Source organism: Heloderma suspectum, chromosome 2, assembly GCF_057233095.1.
Source record: "Heloderma suspectum isolate Gila_16-S chromosome 2, 16-S_ref, whole genome shotgun sequence".
Lineage (NCBI taxonomy): Eukaryota > Metazoa > Chordata > Lepidosauria > Squamata > Helodermatidae > Heloderma > Heloderma suspectum.
In genome coordinates, this window is record NC_139459.1 from 258,990,172 (window position 1) to 259,006,373 (window position 16,202).

The 16,202-nt window shown below is 41.5% G+C and overlaps 1 protein-coding gene across 5 annotated transcripts in view; it reads right to left on the minus strand.

Moving 5' to 3' along the window:
• CDKL3 (cyclin dependent kinase like 3) overlaps positions 1–16,202 on the minus strand; it is a 41,574-nt gene that overhangs the window by 10,178 nt on the left and 15,194 nt on the right. For all 5 annotated transcript variants that reach the window (XR_014788393.1, XM_084838915.1, XM_084838916.1 and 2 more), the window contains 2 exons: positions 7,061–7,149; positions 2,764–2,917 (listed from right to left, as the gene is read on the minus strand). Coding sequence is in view for 4 of the 5 variants with exons in the window: in XM_084838915.1 (XP_084695041.1) it covers positions 2,764–2,917; positions 7,061–7,149 (243 nt within the window). In the remaining variant the exon portion in view is untranslated. The remainder of the gene's footprint in view (positions 1–2,763; positions 2,918–7,060; positions 7,150–16,202) is intronic.

Here is a 16,202-nt window from a genome sequence, read left to right on the forward strand (position 1 = left end):
ATTCCATTCAGAATTTGAATTTATTATTATATGTATGTATGTATGTATGTATTTAGCTACCTAGCTATGCAAGGCCTAGCTTTGGCATCTTCAACAGAGAAACCTGTACAATCTCAACATAATGTCCCCTCCCCAACATAATAATTCTCCAACTCTGGAACAGTAGCTCTGGTAAGTGAACTGCCAGATTACCAAAAGGGTACAAGAGTTTCATTTTCTGGGCCAGTGCTGGTATTGTTACATGTTGATCTTGGACACAGAGAAAAATCCAAAGGGAGTTAGTTGCTTTACTAAAATATTTGGGAACCATTGTCTTTGCAGGAACACAACTAAAGAATGGCAAAGAGTTTCTGGCACTTGAAAGGCTAAACAGTTTATTATGGCATAAGCTTTTATGGACCAAAGTCCCTTGTATTAGATTCAGGTTGAAGTGGGCTCTAGTTTACAAAAGCTTATAGCATAATATATTTGTTAGTATTGAAGATGTCAGAAGCATTTTAGGGTGCAACCCTATGCATGTCTAAACATGCACAGGATTGCTCCCTGAATTGTTTTTGCTGCAAAAGACTGCATGGCTACCCCTCTAAAAATTGTTACAACCTAAAAATGATCTTGAATTTGCTAGCCACTTATATTAAAAGTAATACTGTACTAGTGCAGAACCTCCTCCATTCCCCAAGGCTTTTTAATATAGAGGATAGTTCTTTAATTCTGCAGTCTATTTCAAAGCAAATAAAAGTCTTTATAAACAATAATTTAAACATTTTCTCACTATTAATTGCTCTCAGCATATAAAATTCTATAAAACAGCCCCCCAAAGTGCTTCATAGACTTTCTTGTTATGACAGCATCCGTGTCCTGTTCCTTCTCTGAATAGTCTCTTAATTCAAAACATCTGACCATGGTGGCAGTGGTCACATGACTTAGAACTCATTCAGCCTATAGCAAGCCCAGTCAGGTCTGGCTGTTAAACAATGCAGCTGGCATGAACTCAAACAGTTCAGTCAGTAATTTCTATATCACATCAAAACTGTCAGTACACCAGAAATTTCTATATCCCATCAAAACCTCATTAAAGGACAATAATATTCTCCAAACAGGATACAATTCTGCACTAAAATAAATCAATTTCTGCAATATATACATCCAAAAATTTATTGTTTCAGTAGTTATCAAGGACTACGTTGGCACTAAGACCCATTCCAAATCTCAGAAAACTCTGCTCCACACTTTTTTTGGCTTCTGTAATTTTATCAGGCATTTGCCTATACACTTTAAAACTTTTTTCTAAATCCACAGAAGCGAGAAGTTGTGTGTATATTGTGTGTATATGCACAGATATATATATACACCCCAACGATATTCTCAGGATGCTGAATTCCATATCCAGTGCTGAAGTCCACGCTTGTGTGGCACTGGGCTTCTCTACACCAGGCTTTTATCCCACAATATTTCATCAGGGATTCTGCCTCTGGATTCTTTGCAGGATCAACATCGGCTCCTTTACACATGCTTTTTTCCCCAAGGATTTCCTTTCACTGCAAGTTCTATATGTTTCATTATACAGCCACTAGATGGTGTTGTGGTATAGCTGTGATATAGCAGGATTCCAGAAATTCACCAGCCATTGAAGTGCTTCAAAGCATGATTAAAATTTATTGCCGCATTTTCCCCATTAGGAAAAAACATGCAATAATGGCCAGAAAGTACAAGAGAGGCCCTGGAGGTTGACAACATGACGTAAAGGACCCACAAACTACCGTGAGTGACCAATCACGAGCACACAATGAAAGGCTTATGTAGAGAAGCCCACTGTCATAGAGTCTCAGAATACATTCAGCCCTGACTGTCTAAGGATATGCATTCAAAATTACAAATGCTGGGTCTGTGAGCCTCTTTTCATTTAATTTGACCTGACTGAAACAGAGTGCAAGGCTTTAGTCTTCACAAAGCTCTTTCTCCAGCAAAGTGAGAAGCTGAAACTTAGCTCCTTTTACTCTGTGTGTGTTTCCGGGATTGCCAAAACAACAACACCATGTATCAAAAAAAACATGTAATCCCTTGCACCCCCAAGCTAAATACATTCCTCCCCATCCAGAGTTCCACAGACACTCCAACATGCCAAGGTAAGTTATCATATGAATTACCACATTCACTTCATGGAGAAAGCAGCTCAACTCTGTGCATAAAGCGGAATGTGTGTGCGGATCTGCCCTGCCCTCCTCCAGGGAAGTGAATGGAAAAACCTATTCATGGACAAGAGCTATTACATGTAACACTGGTGTAGTCACTAACTGCAATCCTGCAGCTAATTACTGGTATAATCAGTTTGAAAATAGTAAGACTTACCCAGGTAAGTACAGCAGCAGAGATACACCTGAACTCAGGGGGAGATCCAACAGACATCTCTTGCTCAGTTCAGGGAAATAGACATGGGCAAGATATGACCAGGGTTAAAATCCTATGCACTCTTTACTGGGAGTAAGCCTTACTGAACTTCCAAATATGCATGCATAGTATTGTGTTGCACATCTGTTTGGTACATCACCTAAGCACAACCCAGTAATTGCATGTCTGTGGATATCTATGGTAAGTGCTGATTTTACTCAGTTTCGGGTGCCATATTCCTAACTTATATTCTTTGCTCTGTGTAAAGTGTAAAATAATAATAATAGTACTATTAATAACCATACTATTACTAAGAGTAGTAATAGTAAAATAATAGCAATTGTACTATTCTCTGAAAATAGTAATCATTCTTACCTTCACAAGAACTGGACCACTCTGAGGCACATTAATATGAACAGTTCTCTTTTCATCCTTGATTTGTTCAGACTCTTTATTATTGTCTCTGAATTTTGAAAGAAAACTCAGCTTTGCTTCTTGTAGTAATTTGCTTTTCAGTTCTGGTAAGAATCTGATAATGAAAAGTGCATTTACATCACACAAACACGCCTAAATATAATCTAGTCCACCTTCTTCTTGATCCCCACACCGACCTTTCCTTTTCACCCTTCAAGATCAACCTGTACTGTTCAGAGACCAAAATATATGCCACAAGCAGAAAGTAAGTATAGTGCAGAAAGGCACTTATAGGGCAAACAATTTTACGTTTAATACTTGATGCAACCCCTTATTCAGCTACAGTCACTGCCATATCACACTTAAGCAAACTATATTTAGCAGAATTACAGTGCATGCCAACCAAACACATCTGTTCTACATCTTGGTTGTGGCCATGAAGGCAAATACTTCAAAGTGAGTTTGCTTATAAGTACATTATGTTCCATGTAAAATGTTTATTCCTCATTGCATAACATATTCCAACTTTCAAGTTCTGTTTCAGCCTTGATAAATTATGTACCACTCTATTTATTCTTTTCTAAAGATCAAGGATTCTTTCTTGTCACAGCACTTTTAACAAAATCCCTTTGAAGTTTAAGAAAACAGAACAAATCCCTAGCCAAATTTGCAACAAATTTGCTCAATATGCACCAGTTCCTTTTTGCCTAATACTTAAGATGATGAAGTCAGCAAAAACAGTATCTCACAGTGATTATTTGTTATTTTTGCTGAAAAATAGAACATAGCATGAACTTAAATACATTTAAGGCACAATCCTATGTATGCTTAGAAAGAAAACAAGTCCTACAACTCCCAGCATGCCCCAGCTAGCGTGGCTGGCTGGGGCATGCTGGGAGTTGTAGGACTTCTTTCCCATCTAAACAGGCACAGGATTGCACCCTTAGCCCCTTGTTGAGATGGGAGAGACTGAATCAAGGCACCCTCTTTCCCCACTCAAAAGGTGATCAACACTATCCAACCTGACAGCAACAACACCTCTTTTGGTGACAGAGATCCTATTGTACAGAATGAGGCTTTGATCATGTAGAGACTGCTGTAGTAGTTGTTGTTCAGTCGTTAAGTCATGTCCGACTCTTCGTGACCTCATGGACCATAGCACGCCAGGCCTTCCTGTCCTCCGCTCACTCCCGGAGTGTGCTCAAGTTCATATTCATTGCATCGGTGATGCTATCTAGCCATCTCATCCTCTGCCGTCCCCTTCTCCTTTTGCCTTCAATCCTTCCCAGCATCAGGGTCTTTTCCAGTGATTTTTCTCTTTGCATTTGGTAGCCAAAATATTTGAACTTCAGCTTCAGTATCTGTCCTTCCAATGAGCAGTCAGGGTTGATTTCCTTTAGGATTGACTGATTTGACCTCCTTGCAGTCCAGGGGACTCGTAAGTCTTCTCCAGCACCACAGTTCGAAAACATCAATTCTTCGGCGCTCAGCCTTCCTTATAGTCCAGCTCTCACAGCCATACATTACTACTGGGAAAACCATAGCTTTGATTATGTGGGCCTTTGTCGGCAAGGTGATGTCTCTGCTTCTTACTATGCTGTCTAGGTTTGCCATAGCTTTCCTCCCAAGGAACGAGCGTCATTTAATTTCATGGCTACAGTCACCGTCTACGGTGATCTTGGAGCCCAAGAAAATAAAATCTGTCACTGCTTCCATTTCTTCCCCTTCTATATGCCAGGAGGTGATGGGGCCAGATGCCATGATCTTAGTTTTTTTAATGTTGAGTTTCAAACCAGCTTTTGCACTCTCCACTTTCACCCTCAACAAGAGGCTCTTTAGATCCTCTTCGCTTTCTGCCATTAGGGTGGTATCGTCTGCGTATCTGAGGTTGTTGATAATTCTCCCGGCAATGTTAATTCCGACCTGTGATTCATCCAACCTGGCATTTCTCATGATGTACTCTGCATATCAGTTAAATAAACAGGGTGACAATATACAGCCTTGTCGTACTCCTTTCCCAATTTTGAACCAATCGGCTGTTCCATGTCCGGTTCTTACTGTTGCTTCTTGACCCTCGTACAGGTTTCTCAGGAGACAGGTAAGGTGGTCTGGTACTCCCATCTCTTTCAGAATTTGCCACAGTTTGTTGTGATCCACACAACCAAAGGCTTTAGCGTAGTCAATGAAGCAGAAATAGATGTTTTTCTGGAAGTTTTTTGCTTTCTCCATTTTCCAGCAAATGTTGGCGATTTGATCTCTAGTTCCTCTGCCTCTTTGAAACCCAGCTTGTACTTCCAGTAGTTCTCGGTTCACATGCTGCTGAAGCCTAGCTTGTAGGATTTTGAGCATAACCTTCCTCTCATGTGAAATGAGCGCAATTGTACGGTAGTTTGAACACTCTTTGGCATTGCCCTTCTTAGGAATTGGAATGTACACTGACCTTTTGCAGTCTTGTGGCCACTGCTGAGTGTTCCAAATGTGTTGGCATATTGAGTGCAGCCCTTTAACAGCATCATCTTTTAGGATTTTAAATAGCTCAGTTGGAAGACTGTCATCTCCGCTAGCTTTGTTGTTAGTAATGTTTCCTAAGGCCCACTTGACTTCACTCTCTAGGATGTCCGGCTCAAGTTCAGTGACCGCACTATCATGGCTATCAGGGACATTAAGATCTTTCCTGTATAGTTCGTCTGTGTATTCTTGCCACCTCTTCTTAATCTCATCTGCTTCTGTTAGGTCCCTGCCTTCTTTGTCCTTTATCATGCCCATCATTGCAGAAAATGTTCCCTTGATACTCCATTTCTTCTAAGGGATTCCTCCTTAGAAGAGGGATGCCTCCAGTTCTTCTAAGGGATTCTTGCCCACAGTAATAGATATAATGGTCACCTGAATTAGATTCACCCATGCTTGTCCATTGTAGTTTGCTGATTCCCAAGATGTCGATGTTCAATCTTGCCATCTCATGTTTGACCACCTAAAGCTTACCTTGATTCATTGATCTTACATTCCAGATTCCTAAACAATATTGTTCTTTACAGCATCGGATTTTCTTTTCACCACCAGACACATCCACAGCTGAGTGTCCTTTCGGCTTTGGCCCAGCCGCTTCATTCTGTCTGGCACTACTTGGAAATACCCTCTGCTCTTCCCCAGTAGTATATTGGACACCTTCTGACCTGAGGGACTCATCTTCCAGCGTCATATCTTTTAGCTGTGTGATAAGTTCCATGGGGTTTTCTTGGCAAGAATCCTGGAGTGGGTTGCCATTTCCTTCTCCAGTGGACCACATTTTGTCAGAACTCTCCGCCATGACCTGTTCGTCTTGGGTGGCCCTGCATGGCATAGCTTATGGCTTCTCTGAGTTACGCAAGCCCCTTCGCCACAACAAGGCAGTGATCCATGAAGGGGGCTATAGTAGTACTCAGTGATTTTTCTTTTGGAAAATTCATTGATTTTCAGAAACATGACCCAAATTCATACAGTACTAGGTTTGCAAAAATGCAGACACCGCCCCCCTCCAGTGCTGCTGGTGTTTAAACATTGGTCGTGGCATCTGGGTTGCTGAATAGTTCAGCAGCGTGTTGTTGTGTGCAGGAGTTGACCTTCTCCTCCTCTTACTTTCTTAAAGTTCCTAACTGAAAACAGCAGACACTCAGCAGAATGGGCTCCAAGCCCAGAGGCTATGATTTCCTGATAGGTGTGAGGTCTGATAACTGTAAATTAAGCACATCCTGGAAGAAAGGGTGGGGAAGAGAGACCAGAATAAACCAATGAAAATAGAATCTCTCCTCCTCACTGGTACACTTCCTCTTTCCAAGCTAGCTCCTAGAAAATGTGACTGGATTCTAAGTTTTGCAAAAAAAAATATTTGCAGCTCTGTACATTGTCACAATGTTGTGGGAGCTGTTTCCCCATGTCTACAAAATTGTGCTGGTTAATGCATGGGGAATTCAAAGAGCTTCAGCTACTGGGCGGTATAGAAATGAAATAAATTCATCAGCAGTCACAGCATAGACTCTGGCCAGTAGGTTCCTGAGACATTTGGATGCCAACATAGTAATTGCATTTGAAAAGCTAGCATTTTGCATTTGGAATCTGGTGAGAAAATGCAGTGTCTCAGAAACAGAAGCACTGCAGTAGGTGAAGATGTTTTGATCCCACATCAACAAATACATAGCAACTGCACATTTGTCATGCAAAATACCAACCATATTGAAAGGCTCTCAAAGTAAGTTCTGAACCCTGAGTCCAAATTGCTTACTTTTCAACAAAACCATCTCTGGTGAAATACTCATGCTGTAGCAAATCAGCAGATGATATCCTGTCTGCAGGATCCATTTGTAAACAAGCCTAGAAAATAATGGAATTATTATTTTAGGAAGTAGCATTTCTGAAATTATATACAATATTCTACAATGGGAAAATATGTGTAATATTTTTTTACTACATATTATTTCTTTATTATTTAACAAATATTAGTATTTTCCCAATACTCAAACAGAATTGTATCTGGGGAAATGCAGAAGTTATACTTTCTGCAGAAGTATTGGGTTTCCAGTATTTTCCAGACCTACTACTGCTTCATTTTTTCCCGCTCGCTCATGGCAAAAGGCATCCCTACTTGTGCTTTCACTTGGCCATGACCAGACCTTGGTAAAGTTTAATGACAGTTAAATGATGGAGATAAATCAGTAGTTTATTTTGGGGGTGTGGGGATTACAAGTTAGAGCTTGCCTTTTTTTCTTAGCTTTTGGGAACTATTCATGAACTCCTAGGGAGGCAGTCCAGGTGTTTCAGAAAATGTTGGAAAGCTTGTTTGTTAAACTGGCTGAGTACACATGCGTAGGTGATTTCTGAATTGTGGGTGACTTTGTGGCAGCTGCGGATATCTGAAACTAAAAGTTCATTTCTGGCTTGGGTTTTGAGATGCTTCGTCATGGAATTTGGAATAATGTTCCTGAATGGTGGGTGATTTCTGCATTGAGGCCTTGGGGAGGGGCTGTAGATGTCTGAAACTGCAATTCTGCTACTGACTTATTTCTGAATAGACATACATAAGATTTGCTGTGCTTTTCAGAGTGCCATTTTTCTGAGTGCCTGTGACTTGTGATTTCATGATGGGAACATATTGGTGCTGCTTTGAAGTGTAATTATAATCAGTCAGAATCATATCTTGACCCTGCCCATTTGCCTTTGCCCCCACCCATCACTGGAATGCAAGCCTGAGATTTTTCCTTGATTGGAATTCAACCCTTGGTCTGAAGAAGTTTCCCATCCCTGTGTTAAGTAATTAACAGGGTTCCTTAAAACAACTTCTTTAAGTTCTGCACCTTCCTATAGCAACTCATCTGGTAGCATCCATTATACACACTTCAACTGGGATGCCCTCCTGAATCCACTTGCTTGTCAATAGTCCCATTCATGTAACTGGCAAATTGCTCAGGAATTATGTGTTCACAAGATTGTAAATCTATAGTCCAGAGTAACTCCATGAAAGACTGGCATAGCACTGGCATGTTCAGAGACTGGCATTCATCTGCTTACATAGCAAACCGTAACTTGGTGTTACTGAGTGCTCCCACAAAGGCATGGAAAGTTGCTCGAAGGGCAGCTAAAACTACAAGTTCAACTTTACCTCCATAAAAATAACCTTAAATGATGATATAAGGGGAAATGCAAGTCTTTGGAGTACTATTTGAACTTTATTTGTGGGTGTCATGGTCACTTATCGGATAGTGCCTGTGATGTCACTGATGATAACCTAATTCAGCCTCCCCAACCTGATGCCCTCCAGATGTGTTGGACTACAATTGCCAGCAACTACAGCCAGACATGCTGCTTGAAGATGATGGGAACTGTAGTCTAGGGGGCACTGGGTTGGGGGAGGCTGACCTAATTTCCCTTCAAACATATCTCTTGTTATATAAGCCTTACAGAAATAATAACCATCCAAAGAGAAGCTTCAAACGAAGGGCCAAACTAGACATTATACTAAATGCATCAGGGTTTAAAAAAATTAATAGCAGACATGGTGGGACAATTTTCATTGGGATCACAGAACTCACAATCCCAATGAAAATCCCTCCCTCCCTCATGTTGCTATTAGCCCAGACAAAAAAAGGTCCCATTGGCACTAATGAGAGCTTTTCCTCCCCCCAGGACTAACAGCAGTGTGTGGGTGGGCAGGAATTTTCATTGGGATCACAGCTGGGGAAAAAAGGGTTATATCTCACCTCACTGAATTCTGTGATCCCAATGAAAGCCAAAAACCCCTCACACACACTTTCTTTTTTTCTTTTTTTTAAATTGACATGCTTCCCAGTGATACATTTAGCATCATGTCTAGTTTGGCCCTAAGTCAAGACAAAGTGTGAAGAATTGCAGCAAGTTGCAAGTAGATTTTTCCTTGAGACCTTTACAGAGCCAGTGTAAACCTGACATCTGGCCTTCTAATATGGGAAGAGTAACATGGCTATCCCCAATCCCAGAGCAAAGCTACCCTCCCATTTATAACATATGGAGTAGATATCAGGCCATGCCTTTGAACTGGCAGAACTATCCTGCCAAGGTGAAAGTAAGGAATGTTTTGAACTGATCTCTGAATAAGCCCCTATGTGAAATCCTATGTAGACAGGGGCTCCTTATGTAAGAGCAAAGCACACTGTACATATATAAACCACTCTGAGCTTTCTATAATAAGAGTGGATATCATTAATGAATAATGGGAAATCCCTCTGTTTGCCAGAGCCCTGAAAAAGAAAATATAAGATATGCCCTAGCCCTCTGGTTACAAAGGTATTTCTCTGAATAAATATCTAAAAGTACATCTTCCTTCATAAACATACAGCAGCTCATTGATCGGCCCTGGAAAGCAGATTCATATTGTTACAACTGCTGGGTAACCATTCTTGGTTAAGCTGTTCGTATGCAAATGTTGTTCAGTCGTGTCCGACTATTCGTGACCCCATGGACCATAGCACGCCAGGCCTTCCTGTCCTGCGCTCTCCCCCAGAGCATGCTCAAGTCCATATTCATTGCATCAGTGATGCTATCTAGCCATCTCATCCTCTGCCGTCACCTTCTCCTTTTGCCTTCAGTCTTTCCCAGCATCAGGGTCTTTTCCAGAGAGTTTTCTCTTCACATTAGGTGGCCAAAATATTTGACCTTCAGCTTCAGTATCTGTCCTTCCAATGAGCACTCAGGGTTGATTTCCTTTAGGATTGACTGATTTGACCTCCTTGCAGTCCAGGGGACTCGTAAGTCTTCTCCAGCACCACAGTTCGAAAGCATCAATTCTTCGGCGCTCAGCCTTCCTTATAGTCCAGCTCTCACAGCCATACATTACTACTGGGAAAACCATAGCTTTGATTAGATGGACCTTTGTCGGCAAGGTGATGCCTCTGCTTCTTACTATGCTGTCTAGGTTTGCCATAGCTTTCCTCCCAAGGAGCAAGCGTCTTTTAATTTCATGGCTACAGTCACCGTCTGCGGTGATCTTGGAGCCCAAGAAAATAAAATCTGTCACTGCTTCCATTTCTTCCCCTTCTATATGCCAGGAAGTGATGGGGCCAGATGCCATGACCTTAGTCTTTTTAATGTTGAGTTTCAAACCAGCTTTTGCACTCTCCTCTTCCACCCTCAACAAGAGGCTCTTTAGATCCTCTTCGCTTTCTGCCATTAGGGTGGTATCATCTGCGTATCTGAGGTTGTTGATAATTCTCCCGGCAATCTTAATTCCGACCTGTGATTCATCCAACCCGGCGTTTCTCATGATGTACTCTGCATATACGTTAAATAAGCAGGGCGACAATAGGCAACCTTGTCGTACTCCTTTCCCAATTTTGAACCAATCGGTTGTTCCATGTCTGGTTCTTACTGTTGCTTCTTGACCCTCATACAGGTTTCTTAGGAGACAGGTAAGGTGGTCTGGTACTCCCATCTCTTTCAGAATTTGCCACAGTTTGTTGTGATCCACACAATCAAAGGCTTTAGTGTAGTCAATGAAGCAGAAATAGACGTTTTTCTGGAATTCTCTTGCTTTCTCCATGATCCAGTGAATGTTGGCGATTTGATCTCTAGTTCCTCCGCCTCTTCGAAACCCAGCTTGTACTTCCGTTAGTTCTCGGTTCACATACTGCTGAAGCCTAGCTCGTAGGATTTTGAGCATCACCTTGCCGGCATGTGAAATGAGTGCAATTGTACAGTAGTTTGAACACTCTTTGGCATTGCCCTTCTTTGGAATTGGAATGTAAACTGACCTTTTCCAGTCTTGTGGCCACTGTTGAGTGTTCCAAATGTGTTGGCATATTGAATGCAGCACTTTAACAGCATCATCTTTTAGGATTTTAAATAGCTCAGCTGGAATACTGTCATCTCCGCTAGCTTTGTTGTTAGTAATACTTAATAAGGCCCACTTGACTTCACTCTCGAGGATGTCCGGTTCAAGTTCAGTGACCGCACTATCATGGCTATCAGGGACATTCAGATCTTTCCTGTATAGTTCTTCTGTGTATTCTTTCCACCTCTTCTTAATCTCATCTGCTTCTGTTAGGTCCCTGCCTGCTTTGTCCTTTATCATGCCCATCTTTGCACAAAATGTTCCCTTGATATCTCTGATTTTCTTGAAGAGATCTCTAGTCTTTCCCATTCTGTTGTTTTCCTCGATTTCTTTGCATTGTTCATTTAAGAAGGCCTTCTTGTCTCTCCTTGCTATTCTCTGGAACTCTGCATTCAGTTGGATATATCTTCCCCTTTCTCCCTTGCTTTTCGCTTCCCTTCTTTCCTCAGCTACTTGTAAAGCCTCATCAGACAGCCACTTGGCTTTCTTGCATTTCTTTTTCTTTGGTATGGATTGAGTTGCTGCCTCCTGAACAATGTTACAGACCTCCGTCCATAGTTCCTCAGGCACTCTGTCTATCAGGTCTAATCCCTTAAATCTATTTGTCACCTCCACTGTATATTCATAAGGGATATGATTTAGGTCATACCTGAATGGTTTAGTGGTTTTCCCTACGTTCTTCAATTTAAGCCGAAATTTTGCAACAAGAAGCTCATGATCTGAGCCACAGTCAGCTCCAGGTCTTGTTTTTACTGACTGTTTAGAGCTTCTCCATCTTTGGCTGCAAAGTACATAATCAATCTGATTTCGATATTGACCATCTGGTGATGTCCATGTGTAGACTCGCCTCTTGTGCTGTTGGAAAAGAGTGTTTGCTATGATCAGCGTGTTCTCTTGGCAAAACTCTATTAGCCTTTGTCCTGCTTCATCTTGTACACCAAGGCCATGCTTGCCTGTTATCCCAGTTATTTCTTGACTTCCTACCTTAGCATTCCAATCCCCTATGATGAAGAGGACATCTTTTTTTGGTGTGAGTTCTAGAAGGTGTTGTAGGTCTTCATAGAACTGATCAACCTCAGCTTCTTCGGCCTCAGTGGTTGGGGCAGACTTGAATTACTGTGATGTTGAATGGTTTGCCTTGGATTCGTACTGAAATCATTTTGTATGCAAATAGTCAGGGCTTATCCTGAATGTGAACTAAGGGTTAGGGCAGGGACAGGCTACCTAATGCCCTCCAGGTGTTTTGGGTAACAACTCTCATAATCCCTGACTATTGACAATGCTGGCTGGGGTTTATGGGAGTTTATTTATGCAAATATTTCTATACTTCCTTTCTGGAAAAACTAATCAAGGTGGTTTACAATTTTTTTTTTTTTAAATCAAGAAACAAAAATCATAAACAAATAAAAACATAGTAAAGGTTAAGAACAACTTTAAAAACCATTACAACATTTTAAAAGCCAAATTAAATAGTCCAAAACAACTGGAGGGCACCAGATTGCCTATCTCTAGGTTAGATTTATTTACTATTTACCAGCAAGCATGGGGTCTAAGACCAGTGCTCAGTAGCAATGGCAAAGGAAAAGATTTGCTGTTTTGAATTTGGGCAGATGCAGATGCAGAGACAGAGTCAGAGAGCTGAGAGTTTTGAACTGGAATTAACTAATCTGGAAACAGCCAGGGAGGCAGGCAGGTGTCCACAATGTTGATTTGGGAATCTGATGCAAGAACAGAAGTTTTGCTGCCTCTTGTTGGGAACTATCTACCTCCACTGTGCTCAGCTTGTAGATTTCTAAATAAAATACATATTACAAGGACAGTTTAAGTCTGGAATCTCCAGCATGGTGCCCACGGGCACTAATATGCCTGCAGACATCTCTCTTGGTGCACATCAGCTTGCTGCCCCTCCTATTTTATTTCTTAGGGTTTTTTAAAATTTAAAATGTTTAACTGGGAGGCTGGCATCCTCCAAAGATAAGTGCTGATCACCAGCACCATTTTATTTGGGTTCGTAAGAGTGGTTTTGTGTTTTGGAGCTCAGAACCCACCTCTGCCTTGTAGTTAGATTCTTGGGCAAATTACTTTTCATCTCACCAGTTTGTCTTCTGAGAAATTAATTTTTTGTGAGGAGCCATGCTCACCATCGCAGCCATTCTATGAATGGGAAAGCCCCACCTGATGGCAGCCATTTTGTGAGTGTGTCCAAACACACTTTCAAAATTCCAAATGTACCCATGCAAAAAAGTTGGGGAATCCTGGTCTAAGTCTCCAGTATCGTCTCATGCAAAGGAAATTAAACACTGTAGCATGGCCCCTGGAACTACTGACTGTTCAGAGAAGTGGAGAGCATGTAAAAATATTTTTCTGAAGGAGTGCTGTTTATCAAGTTGCTGCTCTATATTTATCAATGAACAATTGTTGCTTGACATTACAAAATTGTCCAGATAGCCCCCTGTTTAGCCAGGAGGTAGCTGAGGGGATGATACTGTGGCATAGGGAAGTGACTTTACATAACCTTTACTTTTTAATATTTTCTGTACTTTTGAGCATAAACATGAAGTATTCTTGGCCTCAGTCCTACATAGAGGCAATAATCAAAATTACTAGCCCACTCTGAGTATAAAAGCTCTACTATTTGTGTTGCCAGTGATATTTAATATGTAATAGGAACGTGCAAAGAACAAACTGAAGCTGCCACAACAACTCCATTTTTGGCCAGCGCAATTATTGGTTTGTGAATACTATCATTCTGCCACTTATAGAAACCTTGGCTTCATAGACCTTTCACTGAATGAATGAGAGCCTTCATTTCCTTGAAACGACGCCTATCAGTGCTAAAGAAATTATAGCTAGTAAGGGCGCTTTATTACTCCAAGCCTTGTTACTTTTTGCTGAATCAAGTACTTTTGTTCAAGTATGAATGACTGCAGTGCAATACACATCATTACAAGGGTGCCTGGCATTGCTGTTGCTATTAAGAAATTGTTACGGAACCATCTTTAATGTGTACATAATTTGCCATTCAAATTTATTCCAACCTAATACCCAATAAACTGTCACTCTGCCTAAAAGCATGTCTGTAAAATTTGATATTCAGGAATGCGGCAGAGAAAATGAACAGGGAAATTTCTTTGTGATTAAAATATTATGAGGAATCATAAGGGAACAGCATTCAACATGGCATGAGAAAACAGAGGATGACACTTTAACATAGTTTTCATGTTGATTAAATTGGGCTTGGCTAATATAGTATGCTTCGTAAATTCAACAGGATCTTCCAGAGCAAGTTCAGGGAGCTGAACCATAGCAAACCTATCCTGGGTCTGGGATACCGCATAGTGCAGTGGCCATGCAACAACCATACGGTTCTGCGTCTGTTCTGAATAAAGTCTCCCGTAACAAGGAGCAGGCACTAGCAGTAAGCTGATACAACATCTCAGATCAATCACAGCAACCTTGTGAATGGTTGCACAGCCACTACCAAACCATACAGGCTTGGGTGTAGGCAGTGATCAACTACCTGTATCTACACAAGATGAGGACTGCATCAGTGCTGCACTGTACAGTTATGTTTCACACCAAGTTAAATGTATTACTACTGTATTTGCAATTAATAGTTGTGTTTTGGTGTATGGTCAAGACAAATTAAAAATAAACACCCCACCACCACCACAGTTACTGGAGTTATATTTGTGAATGTAGTCATAACCACAGTTAATTTTATTGCTGATGCAGCCAACCCTGCAATGCTGATGCATATGACAAACCATTTCAATTCAATAGACCCTTCAGATGATTAATGACTGCTGACTGGAGCTCTTAAATCTCATTTTAGTTGAACTAAAAAAAAAATCACATAAAGATTCCCTCTTGCTAGATTCTAATGGATAGGTTCCACTTGAAAGCAATGAATTTAGGACAATATGCAGAGAATAATGTGCATGCTGAAATTATCTGTTGTCATAGGGAAAATCAGCTTATTTTACTTTAGGAAATTAACATTCTCCTAGCTAAAGATTTTATCATGGAGAGAGTAATCCTATGGTCCCAGGGTGAGAGTCCCAGGGATCACAGGATTGTTCAGATTCCCCCTTCTGAGGCTGGAATCAGCACTCGGACCTTAGGAGTCAGCTATCACCCCCCGCCCCCCGGCCAACAAGAAAAGAACCATGCTGGCTGCCCTCCGAGGATGGAAAAGCAACCTTTTGGAGGAGGAAAGGGGGTGTTCCAGTAAGTGGGGAGGGGAGGAGACTGGAGAGGGCAGGATTTGAGTTATCCTGAGCTTCTTCCAGCCTCTTTCCTTCCCCCTCCGAAGTGCCCTTGCTAGATGGCCTACAACCCCTGTCTAGTGAAATCTGAAGAGAGGGAGGACGAGGAGGTGAAGACTGCCTCCACCATTCCTCCCACCTACATTGGATGATCAGATGCCTCCGAGTTCAGGGGCTGCTAATTACCGAGATCATTGGTAGGATTGTGCCCTAAGTAAAAGTAAAATATTGCTCTTAAATGTCTGTCAAATAATTGAAATTAGATTTCAAAGTGGTCCCCTCCTCTTTTAACAACTGCACTAGTCATACATTTTCCCAGTAGAAGCAAACAAATGGTAAGTTCTGTTATCAAAAGGGCATCAAACACACTGGCCCCTGCCAACCAAATACAGAAGCACAAAAGGCAACTCACTGTTCACCAAGTGCACTAGGATCCAGCAGCAGTAGTCATTGCAACTACTGTTGCATCCAACAGCAGTAGTCATTGCAACTACTGTTGCATCCAGTAGCAGTAGTCAGTGCATCTTCAGAGCCATCCCACCATCATGACAGTGCCATGCCATACTATGTCCAGCCCGGCACAGTAAGGAGAAGAACTCTGTTCCTACAAATCATCCCAAGGACTTGTGTGCTGCTTGCTCCTGCATGGACCATGCAGAAACTCAAGCCAGAAGAAGGCTACAGCTGAATTAGAATCTCTTGGGGGAATGGAAAGCCTTGTGGGGGCTGGTTGATGGACCCTGAGTAGTCATTGCATGCCAGTCCCTCTCATTCTTCTAGTAAATCCTATCTAGTAA